The 13468-nt window shown below is 42.4% G+C and overlaps 2 protein-coding genes across 2 annotated transcripts; one reads left to right on the top strand and one right to left on the bottom strand.

Moving 5' to 3' along the window:
- Nucleotides 1-4346: 4346 nt before the first annotated feature.
- Nucleotides 4347-9898, top strand: LOC149298865 (AH receptor-interacting protein-like). Its single transcript, XM_089486741.1, has 6 exons — nucleotides 4347-4442; nucleotides 7273-7452; nucleotides 7585-7773; nucleotides 8801-8977; nucleotides 9068-9209; nucleotides 9696-9898. Exons 1-6 carry the CDS (start codon nucleotides 4347-4349, stop codon nucleotides 9896-9898), a joined length of 987 nt encoding a protein of 328 aa, XP_089342867.1.
- Nucleotides 9899-10371: 473 nt separating this feature from the next.
- LOC149298864 (cyclin-dependent kinase 2-associated protein 2-like) lies at nucleotides 10372-12537 on the bottom strand. Its single transcript, XM_089486950.1, has 4 exons — nucleotides 12477-12537; nucleotides 11882-11982; nucleotides 10549-10684; nucleotides 10372-10439 (listed from the first exon to the last, which is right to left on the bottom strand). The coding sequence occupies exons 1-4, from the start codon at nucleotides 12535-12537 to the stop codon at nucleotides 10372-10374; spliced, it is 366 nt and encodes a 121-aa protein (XP_089343076.1).
- Between the last annotated feature and the right edge of the window lie 931 nt (nucleotides 12538-13468).

Here is a 13468-nt window from a genome sequence, read left to right as displayed (position 1 = left end):
CATAAACAAGAGCGGGGCTATTCGCTAAAGAGAGAGTAGACAGCTGAGATTGCAGAACACTTTTTGACTTCTCTATACATTACGCTGGAAGAGCTCAGCCCTTCACACCAAACAAAAACGGCCACTGCTCGTAATCAGCTCACGGGCCTCACAAAACAACAAATTACTACCATTTCAAAAAACGTAAAACTGCAAGAAATATACACAAGATTTCCCTCCCCAAACTCATCCCCACATCCAGAGGAGACTAGCACAATCTCTTATTCCACCCTTGCGGCAGGTGCCCCGGGTCTCCGGCATCATGCCATGGGGGCACCGTGGAGGTAGGGTCCTCAAGTCTAGGCCACCAAGTCCTCCAAAAAACTGCCGGATGATGTGGGCTGCCTTAGCGTCACAGCATCATGCGGCCTCATCGTGCGCCTACCTGAGGGTCTTAAAGGCACAACCTTATTCAGGAGGCGCGCGCGCAGTGGTAAGTACTACGTTATTTAAGCCCTGTTTTAATACGCGCATGCACTAGTGTAACTTAGCACTCAGTTCTCCTTGAACCTGATTTTCACCGCCTTGTGATGCTTTTTGCTTGAATAGCCATTCCTATTACCTTTCCCAGTAAAAAAATAAAAAATAAAAACAAGTTGTCCCCTTCTGAATTTCTTCTACTTTTGCATATTTGCGCCACTTCAAATTATTTTGATTTGAAACATATATTATTAGACAAGGATAAACCGAGTAAATAAAATATGCAGTCTTAAGTGATTCAATGTATTAAGAGGTGTTTAAATAAGAGTTGTGAAAAAGTAATTGCTCCCCAAATCTAATAACCGAGCACAAAAGGAAGCCACGACTACTCAAAGTTCAATTAACCAGGCGCAGCCATATAACGGTTCCTGGCCCTGCCCTGTAATCCAAAAGTTTTGGAAACAAATAAGGGGTTACATGCAGGGACCTATAGGAAAAGTAGGGGCCGGCCGCGGTCATTCATTAGACGCACGGTTCGCAGTCATTCATTAGACGCACGGTTCGCGGTCATTCATTAGAAGCACGGTTCGCAGTCATTCATTAGAAGCACGGTTCGCGGTCATTCATTAGAAGCACGGTTCGCGGTCATTCATTAGAAGCACGGTTCGCGGTCATTCATTAGAAGCACGGTTCGCGGTCATTCATTAGAAGCACGGTTCGCGGTCATTCATTAGAAGCACGGTTCGCGGTCATTCATTAGAAGCACGGTTCGCGGTCATTCATTAGAAGCACGGTTCGCGGTCATTCATTAGAAGCACGGTTCGCGGTCATTCATTAGAAGCACGGTTCGCGGTCATTCATTAGAAGCACGGTTCGCGGTCACTATGGGGAGCGAGTCAGCCAGTTAGGGGGAGGGGGCGGCAAAATTATGTTTTGCCTAAGGTGGCAAAAATCCTTGCAGCAGCCCTGGTTCTATGTTCATCACTCACTCCAGAAATAACACTATTCAATTTGAGACTTATGGATGCTCAGGACAAAACGATTCACATTGTAGCAGAAGACAGCAATAAAGTAACCATGCAAAAACAGATCACACTCCAACTCCAATTACTCTCTCTGTTCCACAAAAAGTATCTGATCTCCAAAATAAAAAGTATTTAAAATACATATATACCGCTAAATACCCTGCAAAATTACTCATACATATAACCCGTATTACTAAATTACAACTCATTTTTGGAAATGTCATGGTTTATGAAGCTCTAGGCTTAGCCATTTCAATAAACGGCTTTTGCGGCAATGACAGGTGCTTTCGGTGTTTGAGTTAAAGATGTGCCAGCTTTGCACGGCGTTCGAGTGACCCATCCCATTTTTCTTTTTGTTCCGAGTAAGTTGGAGATCACCTCCGGAGAGCAAATAACCTCTATTTATCTCCATAAGCTTCTTTCTCCATCAGATCCGCAGCCTCACCATTTCACAGTAGGGTCTTATCAGAAAATCTGACAAGTTGTTTGGGTCTCAGGCGAAGGACAATGAGTAAGTTAATCGAGCCCTCGCTGGGGCAATTTCTTTAATTTGGGTAAATAAAGCTTCCAGAGCAGACAATAGAACGTGGCAGGGGCAAGTCTTCCAAATTTTGTCCAAAAGGGCAGGAAACGAATGGACGAAAAAGTAAACAAGTGTAGTTGTTTACTACATTATGAGTTGTTTACTCATTATTTTTTTTTTTAATTAAGACACGCATTCAAATGCACTCATCTCATAATAGTATCAAGTACAACGGTGTACTATCCATTGTATATTCTTTTTATTTATGAAGTCCCACTACGTTAGAGACTTTATAGCCCGGCTGTAAATGTTCATGTTTTGTACCATCATACTTGAAAAGGTTGACAATACTAGAGCTGTGGTTCTACTTTTCTCTCCTGTTTCTACCACCAGGTTCTGTTGACAAATGACGCGGCCGCAGGGCTTTTGGCTGTGTGCTTCTGTTTCATTTGGTCAGCATACATAGTCCTGAAACGAGACTGCCGAGGACGCTGGCCGCGCATGACCAGAACGGCTGGACTTGGGGTATGAGAACTAAAAATGAATTTATGTGATAAAAATGCTCAAAATGCAATATCCAAATGGGCAAGCAGCTCTTTTATAAATTATAGGGTTATAGACACAGATACTCAACATAACTTACTGTTAGGCCCAACAAGATTTTATTTTAATAGCTAATAATAGAATAGAAACGCAGAATTTAATGGCAAATAATGGAGCCTTTCGGCCCATCTAGTCTGCCTCTCTACCTGATTTAAAGACCTCAGTCCTTAATTTTGTTTTAGATGCAGGATAGCCACATGCGTGTTTAAATGTCCTCTTACTATATTAACCTCTACCACTCGGAGGCTTTCCATGTATCTACCACTCCCTTAGTAAAATAAATGTTCTACAAAGAAAGGAAAAATGATAATGAAAGTTATGTATAAAAAAAAGGGTCCTGTGGGGAAAAAAAAAAAAGGTTTTTGCCATTGCTCCATTTTTACCACTTTCAGCTACTCCAAAATTAAACGTGTTTTATGTACAAATAGACCACATTTCTCACGGCAAAAGCGACGTTTTCCCCACAAATGAAGCTGTGAGAAACCAATATATTTTGCTTCAATAATACAGCTTCCTCCGGCTTTACGTGCGTGAGAATTACTTCATATTAAGATGCCTTCGCTCCCAAACCAATAGCAGGAAACATCAGGATTCAAAGGTTCCAAACGGACCAGGATTTCTGGATATCGCTAAGCACAAGTTGCTTAATACAAAGTGGTTGAAACTGACTGACTCACCCGAGTTCAAGCAGGTAGATCCAGACATCCTCATACGTTTGTATCCATTGAGGCCTGGTGTTTGAGTTGCCTATCTGAAGTTATCTATAACATTGCCCCTTATTTTACTGTCAAAATGTAGCCGCTCTCTGCCCCGACGTATTACTGAATCCCAGGAGGGATCGGTGATATTGTTTGGAGTTAATTGCTGCCCAAATTACCCCCGAATCAGCATGCATAGAAAAAGTTCTCAACTCCTGCTTTACCCTCAGTTATCCGAGCTCACCAGCGTGGATTTCCACCAGATCCCTTCCGTTTCATAGATGGCGCATTAGACCCTCTGGATACACCGCTTATAGGTTTAATTTTCTCTTACTGTTTCTTCCGTTCCCTTTTTTCGGTCTCGGTAATCACCGTTTCACATTTCGAGGAGGTCTGAGCTCCTTCCCCCTCTGCGTCCCTCCCATTCTCATCACAGTTCCTTTCTCCTCCCTTGGATCATCGTGGTTTTTTTCTGCTCGTGAAGCTGTCCATCCGCCCTATTGGCAAATGGCTTATCGCGCTTGTTTCTGTTTACACAACCATAAAAAATACTTGTGATCCTCAAATCCCCCGAAAACTATCTGAAAACATGCTTCAAACACACCATGAGGTGAAACTGAGGTAATCCTCGACGAATCTTTAGTCAGAAGCGCTTATAAAAGATGCTTCCGGTAAGGTAGTAAACGTTTTAATGCAGCCTCGTTTATTAACATTTTCAAAAAGTGTCTCCAGCTGAGAATTACGTCTCAGAATGATTTGCGTTAAAGTGTAGAGTATGCCACCACACACCGCTTTATTCTCACAATAACGCCACATTTTCGGGATGTCTGCCCATACAATAAGCGCTGCTGTAATTTCTAAATGTGTATCGATCGTAACTACATTAGGCGGAAATGTCTGTTCTCTGTTGACGTCCCCCGTAGCACCACAAGATGGTTGCTAGGATCGCACCACAGAGGCTAGGCGGGCGCATGCGCACTCGGACTCCTACGAGGATTTGCGCATCTGCACGGGAGGACGTCACCTCCAGTGGTGAAGATGGCGACGGGTGTAGTAGTTGTTGGTGAGGGTATTAGAAAACGGGTGACGAGAGAAGGGACCGGACCGTGTACTCAGTTTCCAGATGGAACCAAGGTAAGCGAGGACTCTTGATGTTTAGATTCTTTACGCCTGTTGGTCAGTTGCCCGTTATCATGTTTCCTGTGACGTATTTCCGCCCCAATGCCAGCCAGGGTAAACTTGGACGTCGTAAACTAGACATTCGGCATTCTGATTATATAACGTAAGATTTCATAACAAAGCATCACAGTAAAAATGGCCACGATGGATTGACGTTGTAGTGTACTACCAGTAAATTTGCTCTTCTAAATTGTCACTCATGGGTACACAAAGGTAGCCTCATCAGAGTCATCACCAAAGATGTAACTGTTATAGAGACACTCCAGCCATTATATACACTTTATGTGGTATCCCCCTTGAAATTGAATGGGGGGTCTGCAGAAGGACACATCCCATTGCCCCTTCCGTTTTCTGTGTAGGATTTACCTTTGGCTGAACGCATCTCTTGATAAGTGTTGTTGTTACCGCTATTCACCCCCCCTCAGCGCGCACACGCCACAAACTGCCCCACTGATATGAATGAGAGGCTCTTCCGCGACTGATTATTATTTTTAATATTATGTATTGTTTTATGTAGCGCCATCAAATTCCGTAGCGCTGTACAATGGATGAACTGCTTTAAGCACTTTATGCAGATCTCACTACGTACATTCAAAGGGTATGGCAAAACTAGACCTAGACAAACCTTTAAGTGCTTAATGCTTTATTTTAAAATAAAAAAATATAAATATATAGATAGGGCAGTGTGATGAGCGTTCCGTTTCAGCAGCACAATTACATGTGTGTTAGAAAGACATCAGTGTTAGGATCACGTGTATGTGATTGGCTATTGCTACTTTCTTTGATTTAATGAACGCTCACATTACTTACTAAAATGAGTTCTGCGTGTGCAAGAAGCATACGGCGGTATGTGCAAGAAGCATACAGGGGTATGTGCAAGAAGCATACAGGGGTATGTGCAAGAAGCGTACAGCGGTATGTGCAAGAAGCGTACAGCGGTATGTGCAAGAAGCGTACAGGGGTATGTGCAAGAAGCGTACAGCGGTATGTGCAAGAAGCATACAGGGGTATGTGCAAGAAGCATACAGGGGTATGTGCAAGAAGCATACAGGGGTATGTGCAAGAAGCATACAGTGGTATGTGCAAGAAGCATACAGGGGTATGTGCAAGAAGCATACAGGGGTATGTGCAAGAAGCATACAGGGGTATGTGCAAGAAGCATACAGGGGTATGTGCAAGAAGCATACAGCGGTATGTGCAAGAAGCATACAGCGGTATGTGCAAGAAGCATACAGGGGTATGTGCAAGAAGCATACAGCGGTATGTGCAAGAAGCATACAGGGGTATGTGCAAGAAGCATACAGGGGTATGTGCAAGAAGCATACAGGGGTATGTGCAAGAAGCATACAGCGGTATGTGCAAGAAGCATACAGCGGTATGTGCAAGAAGCATACAGGGGTATGTGCAAGAAGCATACAGGGGTATGTGCAAGAAGCATACAGGGGTATGTGCAAGAAGCATACAGGGGTATGTGCAAGAAGCATACAGCGGTATGTGCAAGAAGCATACAGGGGTATGCTCACTGCTTTCAGTTGAGGCAGCTGGGGAGGAGATAAATGAGACAGAAGTTTTAACTCCCAAACCCCCTTAACTTTATTTTTTGGAAATTAGACACCCCAGGGTATTTCAAATGGTAGTATTTTAACTCTTTCCATACACTATTTCTACCACTAGCCTTTGTCAAACTTTGTGGTAGTAATTTTTTTTCCACAAACATTTTACTTTAGGTATGAATATACTGCTCCAGGTATATGTCACTGTCAAACACCCCAATATGTGTTGAGCAACATCTCTTTAGTTCAGTGATACCCCCATGCCTGCGTGGATCAGGTTCTTTTGGGGGTAAAAGGCCACATTTAGGGCATGCACAGTTTAGCTTTTGACATATTGAAAATTCTGCCTCCGGACAGTTCAATTTACCCCATCAAACCATATATTTTGGGGGTATTTCAAATGCTGTTATTTCCACCATTTCCTTGCACCAATTTTACCACCAGCCTTTGTCAAAGTTTGTAGTAGTAACATTTTGGTATTTTGTTTTTTTCACGCATAGTACTTCAGGTATGAATTTATAGTTCCTGGTATATGTCCCTGCCAAACAACACCCCGATATGATGATACCACCTTTATATAGTTGTTTGGGGCTAAAAGGTCACTTTTAGTAGATGCACTTCATTTTTTGCCATGTGGTTTGCACCTATGCCCTATTAGTGACATCTTTGAAACCAGAATTCAATTTACTCCATCATATTTTTAAAACCCAATACGAGCAAATACGGTAGTTTAATTTTATTTTTTTTACGTTCTTTGGTGGGATTTTCTTTGAACTGGATGATATGATGATCACATAGCCACACATGGTTGGCTGCAGTACCTGAAGTCACTGGAAAGAACTTTTATTTTTAAAGGATGTGGCCATATTGTTAGAGGCAGCATATATATATATATCTGCACATATAATGCACTAGTGCGCCTAACTGCATTTGGACTGTGGAATACACGTTTATTTTCTTTTTATTTTGGATGTACTAGTACATCCGTAGGGGCATGAACTAGCTAAAGCAATGTGGTATGTAAAGGGAGGATTGTAGACTGTATAGCAACCTTTGGTTTACAATGAAACCCAGAGTCTCAAAACAGATTTTGGGGACTTCAGATCCCTTGTTCAGGTGGAATCAACTGTTAAATTCTGCAGAGCAAGTTGAAGTGAACCCGTAGGATAAATTAGCATGTGGTATTGTAATATATCATCAGGATTTCATAACACGTCTCTTGTGTTCAACAGGCTATGTTCCATTATAAAACAGTTCTATGTGATGACAAACGGACAGTCGTTGACGACTGCTGTCACAAAGACAAACCCATGGAGTTGATTATTGGCAAAAAGTTCAAACTACCTGTGTGGGAGACTGCGATCCGGACCATGAGAGAAGGAGAGGTTGCTGAGTTTCTTTGTGACGCATCGGTACGAGCAGATATCCCCCTTTTTTTTTTTTAAACAGTACTGGTGGGAAGCACTTGTCAAATTGTGACATCCCACATAGAAAGGCCAAGAAGTTTGTTTACCTACTCTTATGGTTGCCTTTTTCTTCCATAGCACGTCCTTGACTACCCTCAAGTTTCCCGTAGTTTGCGAAGGATTGCAGCTGGGCAGGATCCCCGTGAAGGCCAAAGACACTGCTGTGGTGGCATTGCTCAGCTTCACGACCATTCACTTGGATATGAAGATTTGGACAAATTACAAAAAGACCCTCAACCCCTCATATTCATCATCTCCCTTCTACAGGTAACATTCCAGACCTGTGGTACATCCTCTTTCACAAACTATTCACTTAAAACACTGTTCAATATTAGAATACTTAGACTAGGAAAATGAGAAGTCTCTTGGGTGCTCGCTGAATGGCTACGGCCATGTTGATCACCAAGGCTTTCTCATGTAGAGATCGATTTCACTCGCCGCAAGCGGAACATAACTTATTTACTCAAAGGGTGAGACTAGGGTCTAGATGTCGGGATCTTTGGTATTACCCATACTAGTATTGGTCCTGCCAGTTTTTGAGGCCAACACCAGTGCTTTTACACTGTGTGGACGCACACTAGTGGCGGGTGGGCTGTGTCATCAGGCAAATTCTGATCTTTTTTTGTCAATGCTAGGTATCCTCTGGTAATGGAACATTTCTTCTGTGATCTGTTGTAGGGGTATGAATGCCCAGTGCCTAAGTGCTTAAAAATGTTGCTTAAATGGGTTGATAAATACAGAGCTTTTAGAAATCAAAGCCTGAGAGAGGCTAATACAGTGAGGGGAGATTAAGCATGCATGGGATAGGCATATGGTCATCCTGAATCGAAAGACAATAGAAAGGGGTTATGTCCTGAGAAAAGAACATCTTGAAAGCTATCTAAAGGAAGAATGCATATAAAAGTACTATATATGTGCATTCTTTACCAGAGTAAACAAATATAAATCCAAAAATAAGACTAACCCTGTGAAAACAATCATCTCCTGTCTGCATTTCATGACAATTTCAATTTCCTTAGCTGTTTGACAGTGACTATACTTACTGAGCAAGAGATGTTTGGTTGCAAAGGAAGGATTCATAAAAATGTTTATTTTATTGTGACACTATATGATAAGCATTAATGTGCCAAGAATGGCTGGAATATCCATTTAATGATCTTTAGCACATAGTTATTAAGAAAGATAAAATATGGTACTCCCGTTTCATTTTGTGTAAGAAAGGGTGGTGGCGACTTGGCATTTGAGTGTAAGTAGTTTGGTGATGCCCTGTTATACTAAGCTGTCTCTTCTGCAGGTTCAGGAACCAGGCACATACAGGCAGGATGCTTGGGCCATGTCTGATGAAGAGAAGCTAGCGACTGTGCCAGTACTCCACCAGGAAGGTAATCAGCTGTATAAAGAAGGAAAGACCGTTGAAGCAGCTGCCAAATACTACGAAGCCATTGCGTGCCTCAAGTCCTTGCAAATGAAGGTGCGGAGTTGCATTACAGAAGGCATTGATTTACATAATTCTTGCTTTTCTCGTGTAATACATCTTATGGCGCTTCATTCTTAAATTTAGGAGCAACCAGGATCCCCTGACTGGATTGATTTGGATTTAAAGGTCACACCTTTGCTGCTGAACTACTGCCAATGTAAATTGCTGGAGGGTGAATACTACCAAGTCCTGGAGCACTGTTCATCAATACTGAACAAATACTCCGGTGAGTGTTATTTCCCATCACATATTAGAAATTAGTAGATGAAATTCTATAATGTGGTTGTTATCCTACTTTACATTGCACCCTCTATTCACTCCATCATTAAATATAATTGGCTACAATAAAAAGTACAGACGAAATGGGAATTTGTCAATCATGCTAAAGTAAGGTGTAGTGTTTCTTACAATTTTTTTTAAACCTAAAACAATAGATGTCATCATAAGGGCCTATCCCTGAGGTCTTTAAAGACCAGAAAACAAAGTTGTTCATTTAAATCATACTAAATGACAAAAGTGGTATAAAGAGAAACCACTATCTGTGCTTGAAAAAAAATATATACAATTTGTTTGGGCACACTACACATGGAAACCGCTAAATATGGCAAAACGTCACACAGGTAGAACGGTTGCAAACGGGTTAAGTTATATGGCGCGAGTGTCATGTCATGATAGAGGGAGGAATAATATTTTTTTTTCTTTTTCTTAAAAGACAATGTAAAAGCGTTGTTCAAACGAGGTCGTGCCCATGCTGCTGTGTGGAACGCATCTGAAGCAGAGCAAGATTTCTCTAAAGCAGTGTCCCTCGATCCATCACTTGCACCGCTTGTTGCAAAGGAATTGAAGAAATTAGAGCAGCGTCTTCATGAGAAGAACCGTGAGGACAAGGCCAGATTTCAAGGCATTTTCCAGTGATTATGAGGCAGATACCTGTATGTAGTTCATCACGCTGCTCTACATGGAAACAATGTATTCTCTAGAGATGAGACTTGCAACAACTTACACTGTGGCTCTGCTCTCCTAAAGCCATGTTCTATGCCCAGGGATCAGTCTTGACCAATAAGCATAGTGATCCTCATGGCAGTATTAGGAGATCAGTATCACTTCAAACCGTGCTATGGCAAGGTTCAGAGCAACTATGTTACCACATCTCTGGAATGAAATGGGCAAGCTCGGTACAGACCCCTGCCCCAGAGACAAGGCAGGGCAGATATCTTTTTCTTAGAATACAAAAGATACTGGCTCTTATTGTTAAGACCTCCCACAAACACTGCTTCCTTTACACACCTATACCCTTATCCATTGCCACTTTACAGACTCTGCACCAGCCATAAAATTTTATTTACTTACAAATAAAAAAAAAACAAAAAACAAATGTTTTAAAACTGTCACGTGCGGGCATTGCGTTCTGTTTCAGCAAGGCATTCTCTCACAAGAGCTCTGGCATGAATTATACCTGGTAAAATAAAAAATAAAAAAAGGGGGGAATATTAATATATCAGACCAATTCAGAGAGGAAAACTAAATATACTGTACACCACAACAGCTACATTATTGGCCCCTACCTCTCTTCAGTCTCTCCATTGCACTTTTACTTCCAGCATAAGTTGGCCTGATTTCTCTTCCCATCTCCTCAATCACAGACAACAGGTCACTGTACGTCCCCTGTGAAACAGCCTGCGACACAGCTGGCTTCACACCCTGTCGCAAAATACGTTCCATTTATTTAACATGTTTGAGCATTAGAGGGATGCATACAGCAATGCAGTCTACAAAAAAAAAAAAAAAAAAGAATGTATGCTTTTTGTTTAAATTGTCTTGACACTCAGCTAATTCTTCATGGCAATAATAATGAACTATGTTCGTTCATAAACTTTCACCAGTGTCTGAGATTAAGACCCAGAGAAAACGTAAACCAGTACAATAAAGAAGGCAGGGTGTCTGAACGGATTAGGCAAAGATAACAGCATAAGAATACACAGAAAACTGCTAAAATGCAGCTATCTGAAAACATGTAAACCTACCTACTGATAAATACAATTAATAAAATTCATATTGTACCTTCCCTTATGTTTATATCGCTTATATATGTACAGCTCTGCATGTAGCTGTGTGTACCAATAAAAAGTATGTGTGTGAAAAATCGCCATGCCAACAGTCATTGATGTTTGCATACAGAAATTTTACCTGGGTCTTGTATTTCACAATTGGGCAAAGTAAATGTTTTTCTTTTCCTAAATCAAAAACATTTACTTAGTAGGCCCTTTTCTTGTGAAAAGCCTAATTTTTACTTATTCAAATCCACTGCTAAATGATTGGAATGTCACTGCAGCGTTAGTTGCCCCCCTCCTTTAAGGATGTGTCATGCTTCCCAATTGAGACATTTAACTACTTTAATGTGCATTGTTCAAATTGAAAGACATATATTTAGCTTGAAGCAGCTAAATAAGTGTCAGGAAAGCGCTGCCACTGTGTCAATAGAGGCTCTTTTGGCACGTGCGAGTTTAAAGAGACCCCCAGTCTCAGCATTCTCCATGGAACTGACAGGAGGCCAGTATATTGCGCTACCATAATGAAAATAGCTGGGGAGGCAAAAGAATTATCCCCCACGTACATCTGTAAAAAGGACACCACATATATTTAAAAATGGACCACACACCTATCATGCATTAATATACATATGACGGCTGGAGTGCCGTTCAAGTAGAAGAAACGAACAATCACTTGCATTATAGGGTGCAGTGCAGAAATCCATCATTTCCGGTAGGGTTTTAGTGAAAATTTGTTTTTACGGGACAAAGCAGGGCTCAAACATGAACGCCTGTGTGCCCACATACACCAGGAGCGTGTGTAAGAATACACATTTTATGGCTGCTACAGAGAAGAACTTGTCCTCACCGAGATGAAACCCATAGATGGTGGTCCAAAATCACTGAAGATAGGACGGAAGGATGACACTGGGACAGCTCCTACTGGGGAGGAAACGGCAGCTCCAGGCACTGTAGACAAAGAAGAAAATGCAACAAAACTTTGAGAACAGCCAAAAAAAAAGGCAGACTCAGCAGTTTATGTGGGGTGCTGCTCTAGGCACAAGCTAACTGCAGCAGGGTTGCCACATTTTGGTACCGCATATCCAGCCTATCAGAAGCATACTTTGTACAGGTAAGAGACTCAATGGAGCAGCTACCCACCTGGAAGCCCTACTGCCCAGCAGGGCGATCTGCCTCGGTAATGTGACAGATGGGTTGCTGATTCTATAGGATTGCCAAACAGGTCTAAGTAACAATAAGCTGAGGACTTCATACAGCGCGTGTGGGTTTGTTTGTTTGTTTGCAGCATCCCCACTTATGTAGACTAAACCGTACAATAACGGGTGTTAAGCCATTTGCTATGGGTATCGCACAGGTGCTATATAAACAGTTAAATGCATGCGAAAATGCACAAAGTAGTTTCATTAGAGGTGATAGCGCCCAAGAGCAGCTGAGTTACGTACCAGGGGTGCCGGGGGCGCTGCTATTTCCAGAAGGTGCGGGCGCTATAGGTTTATAGGACATCCTTTACTCTGATTGGCAGGCACTTTGGACTTCTCCTTAGATTGACCGCTGATTGGCTGCTCGTTGCGACCCCCCCTATAACTGACTGTTGGGTCGAACCGGTCAGCGATTGGCTGATGCACTTCTCAGGAGGTCTCCTTGAGTCGGGAGTGTGCCCCTTCCAGCGATAACTGCAAATAGATATTGCTGTAACACAAACGTTTAACCTTTATTCCCCTTCTCTTTATGCGGCGGATTCACTTTCTCAGTGCAGTGTTTCCATGGTAAGCTCCATACTCCAAGAACTCCTCACATTCAGAGCTGACTTTTGGTCTGGCGCATGTCCTTACGATTAAGATTACCTTAATGCCTACGAGGGTCCCGTGCGAAGATAATGGCGACTCACTGCCCGCGAACCCGTCACCTCAGATCACCCGGCTCCCGCGGCCACCACGCACGTATACGTCAGTACGTTGTAGCCTGTCCTAAGCACCCCGCCCTATCCGGAATTATTAGGTTAAAGCTACGCCCAATAGTATCGATACATTACAACAACGGCCTGTCATAGTTACTTTAACAGAAGCCCCTCCCAGACAACGGTTTGGCCACGCCCACTACGAGACCCGGATAGCTGAAGTCGCGTGCGCTCCGCTTCGGCGATATCTCAGTTCTCTCGCAGAGACGAGACTGGTGGAATCTTTTAATTGCTGCCAAGCAGCGTGAACCTTGTTACGGTTCGTTACTAATTTCTTACGCGTATAATAATGGAATAGTATGGTGCTAACGGCCTTTTCGCAGCGTATTACAGGGCAGCAAAACCCTAAATAGCTCATGGATCTCTTGTATGTGGTTGAATGGGGTGATAACGCAAACACAAATAAATATTTGAACCCTTCCTGACAGAATGTACTGATCTACGAAAGATAATGAGAAAACCTGCTAAATCGAGTCT

The sequence above is a fragment of the Sceloporus occidentalis genome, unplaced genomic scaffold (assembly GCF_023333645.1).
Source record: "Sceloporus occidentalis isolate IW3139 unplaced genomic scaffold, rSceOcc1.0.p SCAF_30, whole genome shotgun sequence".
Taxonomy (NCBI): Eukaryota; Metazoa; Chordata; class Lepidosauria; order Squamata; family Phrynosomatidae; genus Sceloporus; species Sceloporus occidentalis.
The sequence above is the reverse complement of the archived record's forward strand: the minus strand, read 5'-3'. Positions and strand labels throughout refer to the sequence as shown.